Raw genomic sequence first — 13,183 nt, 5'->3', positions numbered from 1 at the left:
TGAGAAAAAGTTGCAATGTTGACACAAAAGCTGCCATGCAGGCTGTTTTTTTTTACTTTTGTCTTTCTTCATTTTTCTTTTTTTGCCATTGCTCAAAAAAAAAAAAATAACGACAAAAAATCCATGTTATAATGAATTATTTTCAGGGCTCCAATTACTTCAAATATTTCACTTTAAAATGTTTTATGTGGTAAATATTGCATATATTGTGTAGTTGCCATATAAAAACATCAACATTTTCTTTGACAAAAGCGCATAAAACAAACAAAATAATAGTTCCAGCATAAAATGGACAGATATATCTGAAGTTGATCTCGTAACTTAAGTGTTGAAAGTAAAAGAAAAACCTAATAAAAATGCATCACTTTATGAGTGGGGCACCTTTTGGATCCCAAATATATTTAGTGATTTTTTTATTTATCTTTTCACTGTGATTACTCAAAAATATGAAATAATTAAAATCAATGGTGTCCTGCGTTATTGATTTTTTTAGGGCTCTTATTACTAAATACTGCATATTTCAGTTTTACTATAAAAAAAACTACGTTGTTTTTGACAGAAAAGCCATTTTTTTGAATTTGTATTACTTTATATCAACTTGAAGTTGATATAGAGATTTACTGTAAGCGTTAAATAATTTAAAAAAAAATAATAATCTGACTTATTTTTAACATTTTAATGACTGAGACCCTTTATGGTCCCCGGGACCCCTAAAGGTAAAATAAATACAAAATGCATATATTTTGTTATGGTTTGAAAATGAAAAATATCAAAATAACTACAAAAGTACACTTCATTCACTAACGGTGTTACAAAAAAGATCAGTTAGAATAATACATAATGTTGGATATAGATAACATACAAACCTTTTATTTATTGAATCAAAAATACTGAAATTCCATGACATAGTGAATTTGCAAACAGCTAAAATTATGCACAAAGCAAACTATAACCTGCTACCCAATAATATACAACAATTCTTCTCAAAAAAAGAGGAGAAATATAATCTTAGAGAAAAACGTAATTTAAAACATTTGTATGCACGCGCAACACTTAAGACCTTCAGTATATCAGTATGTGGAATTAAATTATGGAATGGATTAAGCAAAGCAATCAAACAATGTACTAATATGATCCACTTCAAGAAACTCTTCAAACTTGAAGTGTTTACAAAGTACAAAGAAGAAGAACCATGATAAACATTCTCAATTTATTTCATCCATCCATTCATTCATTCTTAAAGTAATCTTACTTATCTCATCATATGAAATATGACTTACTTCACCAATTATTATTATTAAATTATTACTATTATTTATTTATTTATTTTTATTGTGATTACTTATGGGGTTTATTGTGAATAAATTGTGAACGGGAAGTGAACAAAAAGTTTTAGCAACTGTTATGTAAAAGAAAAGGGGTAGGATTAAATAAGCTCTGCTTCTTCCTACTCCTTTTCGAACATGTTGAAAAGAGAAACTGGAAATTGTGATGTATCATGTTGTATGCTTGCATGTTCCAAATAAACTCAAACTCAAAAAAAAAACTCAAAAATGGCCCCCACATGCTTTAAGTTTTCCGTGTGCGGCCCTCAGTGGAAAAAGTTTGGACACCCCTGCTCTAACATAAAATCTGCTTAGTGAGAAGAATGATCTTATCAGATAGACAATAAGCAAATATCACCCTTATTTGAGATATTTCATCCTACTTAGATTTCAGTTTTTGCAGTGCACAAAACCGTTAACCTGTCATGTCCATCCTTGGTGGTCCCAAGAACCCGGAGGTGCAAGACCCCTACACAATGATACGCACTGATGGATGCAAGGTGCAGTGTGGAGGTGTAAGGCCTTTTTGTTTTGTCAACACTTTCCATTGTGACCCACTGGGCCGCCCCCGGCGAGGCAAATATGACTGTTTTAATGGAGGACGACAGGCTCCCTTACACATCCACATGTGGCACAGAACTCGGGAGTGATGAGTGCGGATGAGGAAGGACGGCTGCATTAAGTGTTAGCAGGAAGGGGGTACAAAGCGAGAGAAAGGGCAGCAAAGGCCAACGTCTCTTGTGTGCTTCCCCCCGCAGCTGTGTCACATCTTATTTTGGTCATCCCGTCTCTTCGCCCCCTTCGTCCACCTCCTCTTCTTCTCCTCCTCCTCGCTCCGAGCGGTTAATTGTCGATGTGACCCCCTTTTAAAAGCTCATCTCCCTCATGCTGGCCGGTCAACACGGTCTGTACAAAGGAGATCACAGAAGAGGGGGGGGGGAGGCAATAATAGCTTTTGTTGACGGTGTTCATATTCCTGGCAAACCTTCCCAAACAAGCACGAGTTAGATTCCTGAGCGTGTGTTAGCACTTTTGTCCAAAAGAGGAAGCCCTCCTGCTCGCGTCTCAGCATCTCCGCTCGCAGCTGTTAGGCATCTGCTCTCAATGACCGTGCTGGAATGGATAAAAACCCCTAAAAAGCTACCAAGGAGCGAAACTTCCGTCACCCGCCCCCTTCCCCTTCCCAACAACACCCCCTCAACTCAAGTGACAGGTGCTTCTTTGAAATAGGATAAGTCGGAATACATCAGCTTTGTTCTGGTTCTTTCCGAAGAAATCTCACGAGTGAGACTGAAGAAACATCTGTTGTGGGGAATGGTATCAGTACAGTATCACTCCTCAGTCTATGAGTGTTTTTCTTCTTACGGTCTTACTGTGCTGTGTTTTTTTTAGTGCAAGGCACTTAAAAGACACAAGAAATAGGAGACTTTTTAGGCGGGGGAACCATATTGGGTAACTTATGTAGGTGTTCAATATAAAGCCCATATGTGTACACTGCAAAAAGTCAGTGTTCAAAAACAAGAAAAAATTAAAGCTGCAAGCAGCGATGGATGGGACCGACTTTGACGGCACATAAAATCCAAACAGGAGCAGTAATTAAAACTCTTTCATCAACTTTTAATCAGAAGGGTTCAATCTCTCTCCTGTGCTAGTTTGATGCCGACACGACAAACGCGCTCAGAGGAGATAATGTTTGAAAAAAGGTGACCGGTTTTTACAAAACTTTTGTTTTGAAGGGGGAATTGCAAACTTCCTGTTGATTTTTTCTGGGGGTTGTCAATATATGAAATGTAGGTCTAAGTGAGACATTCCTACTGGAAGTTACAGGCAGTTTTGTCTGAGTTTTCTTCCTAGGAGCAGTTGTGTCTGTGTTTTCTTCATAGTGGACGCTATAGCGCAATTTTGAGTTTTGGGGTTGGGTTTTTTTATTAGATCGCAATTTTTGCCAGTCCTGATGTGTGTGTCCAGTTTGGTGAGTTTTGAAGCATGTTAAGGGGGTCAAATTACAGCTCAAAGGGTCAAAAGTGACTGTTTTTAGTAAACTTTTGTTTTGAAGGGGGAATTGCAAACTTCCTGTTGATTTTTGCTGGGGGTTGTCAATATATGAAATGTAGGTCTAAGTGAGACATTCCTACTGGAAGTTACAGGCAGTTTTGTCTGAGTTTTCTTCCTAGGAGCAGTTGTGTCTGTGTTTTCTTCATAGGGGACGCTAGAGCGCAATTTTGAGTTTTGAGGTTGTTTTTTTTTATTAGATCGCAATTTTTGCCAGTCCTGATGTGTGTGTCCAGTTTGGTGAGTTTTGAAGCATGTTAAGGGGGTCAAATTACAGCTCAAAGGGTCAAAAGTGACTGTTTTTAGTAAACTTTTGTTTTGAAGGGGGAATTGCAAACTTCCTGTTGATTTTTGCTGGGGGTTGTCAATATATGAAATGTAGGTCTAAGTGAAACATTCCTACTGGAAGTTACAGGCAGTTTTGTCTGAGTTTTCTTCCTAGGAGCAGTTGTGTCTGTGTTTTCTTCCTAGGGGACGCTAGAGCGCAATTTTGAGTTTTGGGGTTAGGTTTTTTTATTTGATCGCAATTTTTGCCAGTCCTGATGTGTGTGTCCAGTTTGGTGAGTTTTGAAGCATGTTAAGGGGGTCAAATTACAGCTCAAAGGGTCAAAAGTGACTGTTTTTAGTAAACTTTTGTTTTGAAGGGGGAATTGCAAACTTCCTGTTGATTTTTGCTGGGGGTTGTCAATATATGAAATGTAGGTCTAAGTGAGACATTCCTACTGGAAGTTACAGGCAGTTTTGTCTGAGTTTTCTTCCTAGGAGCAGTTGTGTCTGTGTTTTCTACCTAGGGGACGCTATAGCGCAATTTTGAGTTTTGAGGTTGGGTTTTTTTATTAGATCGCAATGTTTGCCAGTCCTGATGTGTGTGTCCAGTTTGGTGAGTTTTGAAGCATGTTAAGGGGGTCAAATTACAGCTCAAAGGGGCAAAAGTGACTGTTTTTAGTAAACTTTTGTTTTGAAGGGGGAATTGCAAACTTCCTGTTGATGTTTGCTGGGGGTTGTCAATATATGAAATGTAGGTCTAAGTGAGACATTCCTACTGGAAGTTACAGGCAGTTTTGTCTGAGTTTTCTTCCTAGGAGCAGTTGTGTCTGTGTTTTCTTCCTAGGGGACGCTAGAGCGCAATTTTGAGTTTTGGGGTTGGGTTTTTTTTATTAGATCGCAATTTTTGCCAGTCCTGATGTGTGTGTCCAGTTTGGTGAGTTTTGAAGCATGTTAAGGGGGTCAAATTACAGCTCAAAGAGGCAAAAGTGACTGTTTTTAGTAAACTTTTGTTTTGAAGGGGGAATTGCAAACTTCCTGTTGATTTTTGCTGGGGGTTGTCAATATATGAAATGTAGGTCTAAGTGAGACATTCCTACTGGAAGTTACACGCAGTTTTGTCTGAGTTTTCTTCCTAGGAGCAGCTGTGTCTGTGTTTTCTTCTTAGGGGACGCTAGAGCGCAATTTTGAGTTTTGGGGTTGGGTTTTTTTATTAGATCGCAATTTTTGCCAGTCCTGATGTGTGTGTCCAGTTTGGTGAGTTTTGAAGCATGTTAAGGGGGTCAAATTACAGCTCAAAGGGTCAAAAGTGACTGTTTTTAGTAAACTTTTGTTTTGAAGGGGGAATTGCAAACTTCCTGTTGATTTTTGCTGGGGGTTGTCAATATATGAAATGTAGGTCTAAGTGAGACATTCCTACTGGAAGTTACACGCAGTTTTGTCTGAGTTTTCTTCCTAGGAGCAGTTGTGTCTGTGTTTTCTTCCTACGGGACGCTGGAGCGCAATTTTGAGTTTTGGGGTTGGGTTATTTTATTAGATCGCAATTTTTGCCAGTCCTGATGTGTGTGTCCAGTTTGGTGAGTTTTGAAGCATGTTAAGGGGGTCAAATTACAGCTCAAAGGGGCAAAAGTGACTGTTTTTAGTAAACTTTTGTTTTGAAGGGGGAATTGCAAACTTCCTGTTGATTTTTGCTGGGGGTTGTCAATATATGAAATGTAGGTCTAAGTGAGACATTCCTACTGGAAGTTACAGGCAGTTTTGTCTGGGTTTTCTTCCTAGGAGCAGTTGTGTCTGTGTTTTCTTCCTAGGGGAAGCTAGAGCGCAATTTTGAGTTTTGGGGTTGGGTTTTTTCATTAGATCGCAATTTTTGCCAGTCCTGATGTGTGTGTCCAGTTTGGTGAGTTTTAAAGCATGTTAAGGGTGTCAAATTACAGCTCAAAGGGGCAAAAGTGACTGTTTTTAGTAAACTTTTGTTTTGAAGGGGGAATTGCAAACTTCCTGTTGATTTTTGCTGGGGGTTGTCAATATATGAAATGTAGGTCTAAGTGAGACATTCCTACTGGAAGTTACAGGCAGTTTTGTCTGGGTTTTCTTCCTAGGAGCAGTTGTGTCTGTGTTTTCTTCCTAGGGGACGCTAAAGCGCAATTTTGAGTTTTGGGGTTGGTTTTTTTTATTAGATCGCAATTTTTGCCAGTCCTGATGTGTGTGTCCAGTTTGGTGAGTTTTGAAGCATGTTAAGGGGGTCAAATTACAGCTCAAAGGGTCAAAAGTGACTGTTTTTAGTAAACTTTTGTTTTGAAGGGGGAATTGCAAACTTCCTGTTGATTTTTGCTGGGGGTTGTCAATATATGAAATGTAGGTCTAAGTGAAACATTCCTACTGGAAGTTACGGGCAGTTTTGTCTGAGTTTTCTTCCTAGGAGCAGTTGTGTCTGTGTTTTCTTCCTAGGGGACGCTAGAGCATAATTTTGAGTTTTGGGGTTAGGTTTTTTTTATTAGATCGCAATTTTTGCCAGTCCTGATGGGTGTGTCCAGTTTGGTGAGTTTTGAAGCATGTTAAGGGGGTCAAATTACAGCTCAAAGGGGCAAAAGTGACTGTTTTTAGTAAACTTTTGTTTTGAAGGGGGAATTGCAAACTTCCTGTTGATTTTTGCTGGGGGTTGCCAATATATGAAATGTAGGTCTAAGTGAGACATTCCTACTGGAAGTTACAGGCAGTTTTGTCTGGGTTTTCTTCCTAGGAGCAGTTCAATCAATCAATCAATGTTTATTTATATAGCCCTAAATCACAAGTGTCTCAAAGGGCTGTACAAGCCACAACGACATCCTCGGTACAGAGCCCACATACGGGCAAGGAAAAACTCACCCCAGTGGGACGTCGGTGAATGACTATGAGAAACCTTGGAGAGGACCGCATATGTGGGTAACCCCCCCCCCCTCTAGGGGAGACCGAAAGCAACGGATGTCGAGTGGGTCTGACATAACATTGTGAAAGTCCAGTCCACAGTGGATCCAACACATCAGCGGGAGTCCAGTCCACAGCGGGGCCAACAGGAAACCATCCCGAGCGGAGACGGGTCAGCAGCGCAGAGATGTCCCCAACCGATGCACAGGCTAGTGGTCCACCCGGGGTCCCGGCTCTGGACAGCCAGCACTTCATCCATGGCCACCGGACCTATGCAACTCCCCCTCGCAAGGGACAGGGGAGAAGAGGAGAGAAGAAAAGAAACGGAAGATCAACTGGTCTAAAAAAGGGGGGGTCTATTTAAAGGCTAGATTATACAAATGAGTTTTAAGATGGGACTTAAATGCTTCTACTGAGGTAGCATCTCTAACTGTTACCGGGAGGGCATTCCAGAGTACTGGAGCCCGAATAGAAAACGCTCTATAGCCCGCAGACTTTTTTTGGGCTCTGGGAATCACTAATAAGCCGGAGTTCTTTGAACGCAGATTTCTTGTCGGGACATATGGTACAATACAATCGGCGAGATAGGCTGGAGCTAAACCGTGTAATATTTTATACGTAAGTAGTAAAACCTTAAAGTCGCATCTTAAGTGCACAGGAAGCCAGTGCAGGTGAGCCAGTATAGGCGTAATATGATCAAACTTTCTTGTTTTTGTCAAAAGCCTTGCAGCCGCATTTTGTACCAACTGTAATCTTTTAATGCTAGACATAGGGAGGCCCGAAAATAATACGTTACAGTAATCGAGACGAGACGTAACGAACGCATGAATAATGATCTCAGCGTCGCTAGTGGACAAGATGGAACGAATTTTAGCGATATTACGGAGATGAAAGAAGGCCGTTTTAGTAACACTCTTAATGTGTGACTCAAACGAGAGAGTTGGGTCGAAGATAATACCCAGATTCTTTACCGAGTCTCCTTGTTTAATTGTTTGGTTGTCAAATGTTGTGTCTGTGTTTTCTTCCTAGGGGACGCTAGAGCGCAATTTTGAGTTTTGGGGTTGGTTTTTTTTATTAGATCGCAATTTTTGCCAGTCCTGATGTGTTTGTCCAGTTTGGTGAGTTTTGAAGCATGTTAAGGGGGTCAAATTACAGCTCAAAGAGGCAAAAGTGACTGTTTTTAGTAAACTTTTGTTTTGAAGGGGGAATTGCAAACTTCCTGTTGATTTTTGCTGGGGGTTGTCAATATATGAAATGTAGGTCTAAGTGAAACATTCCTACTGGAAGTTACAGGCAGTTTTGTCTGAGTTTTCTTCCTAGGAGCAGTTGTGTCTGTGTTTTCTTCCTAGGGGACGCTAGAGCGCAATTCTGAGTTTTGGGGTTGGGTTTTTTTATTAGATCGCAATTTTTGCCAGTCCTGATGTGTGTGTCCAGTTTGGTGAGTTATGAAGCATGTTAAGGGGGTCAAATTACAGCTCAAAGGGGCAAAAGTGACTGTTTTTAGTAAACTTTGCAACAGTTGATATTCTAGTTTCAAGCATGTTTTACTCAATATAGGTCATAACATCTCAGCAACAAGCTGTAATATCTTACTGAGATCATTTAGGACCAAAACACTTAAACTTACGTAGGGAGAAGTACAGAGCGCCAATAAACCTAAAGGCCTTTGCGTGCCGGCCCAGTCACATAATATCTACGGCTTTTCACACACACAAGTGCATGCAAGGCATACTTGGTCAACAGCCATACAGGTCACACTGAGGGTGGACGTATAAACAACTTTAACACTGTTACAAATATGCGCCACACTGTGAACCCACACCAAACAAGAATGACAAACACATTTCGGGAGAACATCCGCACCGTAACACAACATAAACACAACAGAACAAATACCCAGAACCCCTTGCAGCACTAACTCTTCCGGGACGCTACAATATGAGCCATTATCGGACATTTCTAATATATATACATACATATATATATATATATATATGTATATATACATGTATTAGGATTTTGCCTGTATTTTGCATGGCTATCAACTAGGAGACACCCATTTCCTTCCATAGTCATCGTATGCTGTTTTGTTATGCTTTAGAACAGGGGTCACCAACGCGGTGCCCGCGGGCACCAGGTCGCCCGTAAGGACCAGATGAGTCGCCCGCGGGCCTGTTCTAAAAAAAAAATAAATAAAAAAAAATATATTTTATTTTATTTTATTATTTTTTTTAAATTAAATCTACATAGAAAAAACACAAGATACACTTTCAATCAGTGCATCAACCCAAACAACCTCCCCCATGCACACTCATCCACACCCACTCACACAAAAGGGGTTATTTCTTTCTGCTACCAATATTCTGGTTCCCACAACATAGACAACACATCTGCAAGGGACACAGTCCCTGAACACAACATAGACAACACATCTGCAAGGGACACAGTCCCTGAACACAACATAGACAACACATCTGCAAGGGACACAGTCCCTGAACACAACATAGACAACACATCTGCAAGGGACACAGTCCCTGAACACAACATAGACAACACATCTGCAAGGGACACAGTCCCTGAAGCACACATGATTGTATAGGCTGCTGGTCCACTAACATTTTCATTAATTACTATTTTTTTATGTAATTATTTTTATATTGTTTTACTTTCTTTTTTATCCAAGAAAATGTTTTTTATTTATTTATCTTATTTTATTTTATTTTTTAAAAAAGGGCCTTATCTTCAACAGACCAGGTTGTCAATGATATTAGATTTGTTTAAAGGGTTTTTTAAACCAGGCCCAGTCCAAATAATGTCCAAGTCGGACTCAGCAACACACACCTTCATTCATGTACACAGAAACAAATTAGGGAACACAACAGATTGCATATAATTTATAAACAAAATTACAGTTTCAAAATAAGCATTTATGTACAGTCCAGATGATGTCCAGGTCACTCAAATTAGGGAACACAACAACAGATATCATATAATCTATAAACATAATTATACTTTCAAAATAAGCCTTTGAGGACTTCTCATCTTTTTTTAAATGTTTTTTGGCATCATTATCGTTTTCAACCATGTAACTTTCTAAAGTTAGAAAATACTGAATAAATGTTTTAAAGAAAGTAATACTAAGTGAATATCTGTTTTTGGCCTTAAAAATAAACATTTTACCGAGTACTATAATTAAATTGACTAAATCATGATTGTCAATGAACTCTCCTAAAATAACAGAAACCACATTAAGCTTCATAAACAAACCAATCCTTAAACACATTTTTTCAACTTCCACCCAAAACAAAGACACAATATGACAATACCAAAACAAATGCAGGGTGGATTCAGGCTCCTGACAACAAAATGGGCAATCATCTGACTCTGTCATATTCCATCATTTTAACATTTTCCCTGTGGGTAAGAAGTTATAAATAATTTTAATTTGAAAATAACGATTTTGCACATCGATAGTGGTTTTATAGATTAGTTTGAATATGGCATCCCATGGCAACGGGCAGTCAAAAAAGTCCTCCCATTTTACATTTGTGTTGTACGAGGCAGCCTTCAAAGATTTATTTATTAAATAAAAATTATGTATTTTTCTATTTATTTTAGTTCCTTTTTGCCAACTAGAATTTCTTATTAGAGGTTTACAAACTAATAATTTAGTAGTTCCATAATTAATTATTTGTTTCCATCTTTTCCCAATTACTCCAGTTAGTTGATAAAATGAAAAGCTTGAGCAAGCATCACCATACATAGCTCTAAATTCATCATACTTCATCATTTTACCATTCTCATTGATAATATCATTGACAAAAATGATTCCTCTTTCAAACACATTTTTCCAAAAGAAAGGCTTTCCATCTATTACAATATTAGAGTTCATCCATATTAACTGCTGCAAAATATCGTCTCTTTTTTCTGGCACATAAAATTGAAAACACCACTATGAGTGGATTGTTTCCTTTATGAACCCCGCCATGTTTCCCAGCAGACTCTTTGGGAGGGGATCACTTGTAAAAAAGGATACAATTTCTTTTGATACAGTACATGTTTTTTGTCCAACAGGACATTTGTGTACCACTCAATGTTTAAATACATCTTTGGAACAATTGATGCTTTTAAAGACAGACACATAGCTTCAAGGTTGAGAAGTTTCAGGCCCCCATATTCATACTCTTTGTACAAAACCTTTCTTTTAATCTTTTCTGGTTTGCCGTTCCAGACAAAATCGAAGACCCTCCGCTCATAAATCTTAAAAAAGTTTTGTGATGGAGCTGGTAATGACAAAAACAAATAAATAAATTGAGGAATAATTAACGAGTTGACAATAGACATTTTACCATACAAGGTTAGGGATTTCCCTTTCCATAATTGCATAATTTTGTCCAGCTTTCTTAGTCGATTATCATAATTTACTGAGCCTAGATCTTCCAGATTTTCTGGGACAACAACACTAAGTATGTTAACTGGTCCATCTGTCCACAAAACAGGCACTTTGCATTCCATTCGAAAGGACGTTCCCTTTAGATTTCCGATCCTTAACATTTTACATTTATCATAATTAAGCTTAAGACCAGATTGCTGTGAAAATATGTCCAAAAGATTAAGAAGGTTCCGCAAACAATGAGGAAAAATCTTATCTTTGTGAATCAGCCTTTTCTGACATGAACTTCATCAAGAACAAACACAGAACACGCCTCACTGATGCACATCTGCAAGACTCACTCAGAGTTGCAGTGTCAAGTTACATACCAGAGTCCAACACACTAGTTAACAGCATGCAATGCCAGGCTTCCCACTAACTGACAAAGAAACAGATAACAGATTTGGTGTCCAGTTCAAAGTGTGACATGATTTAAAAATTTGAGAGTTGACTTTTGTATTTTACATGAGTTATTATTTGTACAAACATGGTGCAAAGTAATTCATGATTTGTTGAAAAATGTTAGTGGCTAGCTAGTTAAAATGGGATATTGTGATTTCACAAGACTGTCTTAGAAGTGATCATTTGAAAATGTTCAATTTGAAAAATGTGCACTTAGAGAAAATATAAAAATAAAGTGTTGCATATTGATATTTATCTGTTTCTATATATATTTATTGTAAGAAATCATTAAGATGATCAGTGTTTCCACAAAGATAAATATCATTCATTATTAATAATAACAGAGTTAAAGGTAAATTGAGCAAATTGGCTACTTCTGGCAATTTATTTAAGTGTGTATCTAACTGGTAGCCCTTCGCATTAATCAGTACCCAAGAAGTAGCCCTTGGTTTGAAAAAGGTTGGTGACCCCTGCTTTAGAACATGCGGCACACAAATCTGTGCCACCTTTTCCAGACTATATTGAAGCACACTCCAGACAACAGAAGCTATTTTTTAGCACGTTGAGGGTGCACTCAGGAAGGTGCACTCAGGAAGGTGCCAGTGTTGTGGCAAAAACACTAGCAACTGAGATTGCGTGCTGTGTTGATCCAGATGCAAGAAAATGCATTTTGCATTAAAAAAAAACAAAAAAAAAGCACGAGCAGACACCAAAACAAAAAATCCATGCATCCATGTTCTATCGCTCATCCGTCTCAGGGTCACGTGTTTTACCACATGCAAACCTTTAGTAGATCAGACCCTTTGTGTACTGCCTTGTTCTTGTCAGCGCACACACTGCTGATTGCAGAAATACCATCTAACCACATAGTCGGACCAAAACAAAAACTTCATCTTTTTTCTACTTTTCTTAATAGTCTATTTTTGTGGTGGTCTAAACCCTAGTGCATCTCTTCTTTTGTCTCCCAGGCAACATATTGGACAGCATGTTACTGCGCGCGTCCAGCAAGGAGGCGTCGGAGGGCAGGAAGGAGAGCGGCGGAAGCACGTCCACCGCTTCCTCGTCGCAGAGACTCCTGTGGTGTCACTGCTACCACCACTGTCCCGACGACTCCGTTAACAACACATGCAGGTACGCCTGCGCAATGCAACACAATAAAAGATGTTTTTTTATTTTTATATTTTTATTATTTGTTTAAATGTGTCTTTCTAGGACTGACGGTTACTGTTTTACCATGGTGGAGGAAGAAGGAGGTGTACCAGTCTTGAGTGCAGGCTGTCTGGGGCTTGTTGGGTTTGAGTTTCAGTGTCGAGTGAGTATGTTTAAATCACTTTATTTTATATTTTTTTCCTATTGTATCTCACGTGGATTCACAGACCACCTCTTTTTGGGCTGATTTGGATCATATCTGAATTTTCTGCATTTCTAACCATACTTGGCATCTTAACCTCTAAAGGCCTCAGTGGCCACATGTGTGGACAGAACCTTTTAGCTCTTATTTCCAAATTGTGTACACTACTGAATTGGGGTCTTTTGGCCACTTATGTGGACACTTATACTGCCATCTGGTGGTGTCAGAAGAGTATAACATACAATGGAATTTGGAAAAAAAAAAGTGTAAAAATAAAAATGTGCATGTCACTACACATGAAGTACACGCTTGTGTACTTATGGACTTAGTTACATCATATTAAAAGATGCTGTTTATTTTTTATTCTAATTAGGGTCCAATAAGCCTAAATAGCAAAGAGAAATAGAAAAATCATGTAAACAAACAGCTTGGGCCTTAAGAGGTTAAAATCAA

General features: G+C 38.6%; 1 protein-coding gene across 1 annotated transcript in view; it reads left to right on the top strand.

The window, feature by feature from the left end:
- The window catches only part of LOC133631815 (bone morphogenetic protein receptor type-1B-like), a 66,497-nt gene extending 53,706 nt beyond the window's left edge, over positions 1-12,791 (top strand). The window contains exons 2-4 of the mRNA XM_062023974.1: positions 12,348-12,510; positions 12,592-12,691; positions 12,756-12,791. Of these exons, the coding sequence (XP_061879958.1) occupies positions 12,348-12,510; positions 12,592-12,691; positions 12,756-12,791 (299 nt within the window). The remainder of the gene's footprint in view (positions 1-12,347; positions 12,511-12,591; positions 12,692-12,755) is intronic.
- The last annotated feature ends 392 nt before the right edge of the window (positions 12,792-13,183 follow it).

The sequence above is a fragment of the Entelurus aequoreus genome, linkage group LG17 (assembly GCF_033978785.1).
Source record: "Entelurus aequoreus isolate RoL-2023_Sb linkage group LG17, RoL_Eaeq_v1.1, whole genome shotgun sequence".
Lineage (NCBI taxonomy): Eukaryota > Metazoa > Chordata > Actinopteri > Syngnathiformes > Syngnathidae > Entelurus > Entelurus aequoreus.
The sequence above is the reverse complement of the archived record's forward strand: the minus strand, read 5'-3'. Positions and strand labels throughout refer to the sequence as shown.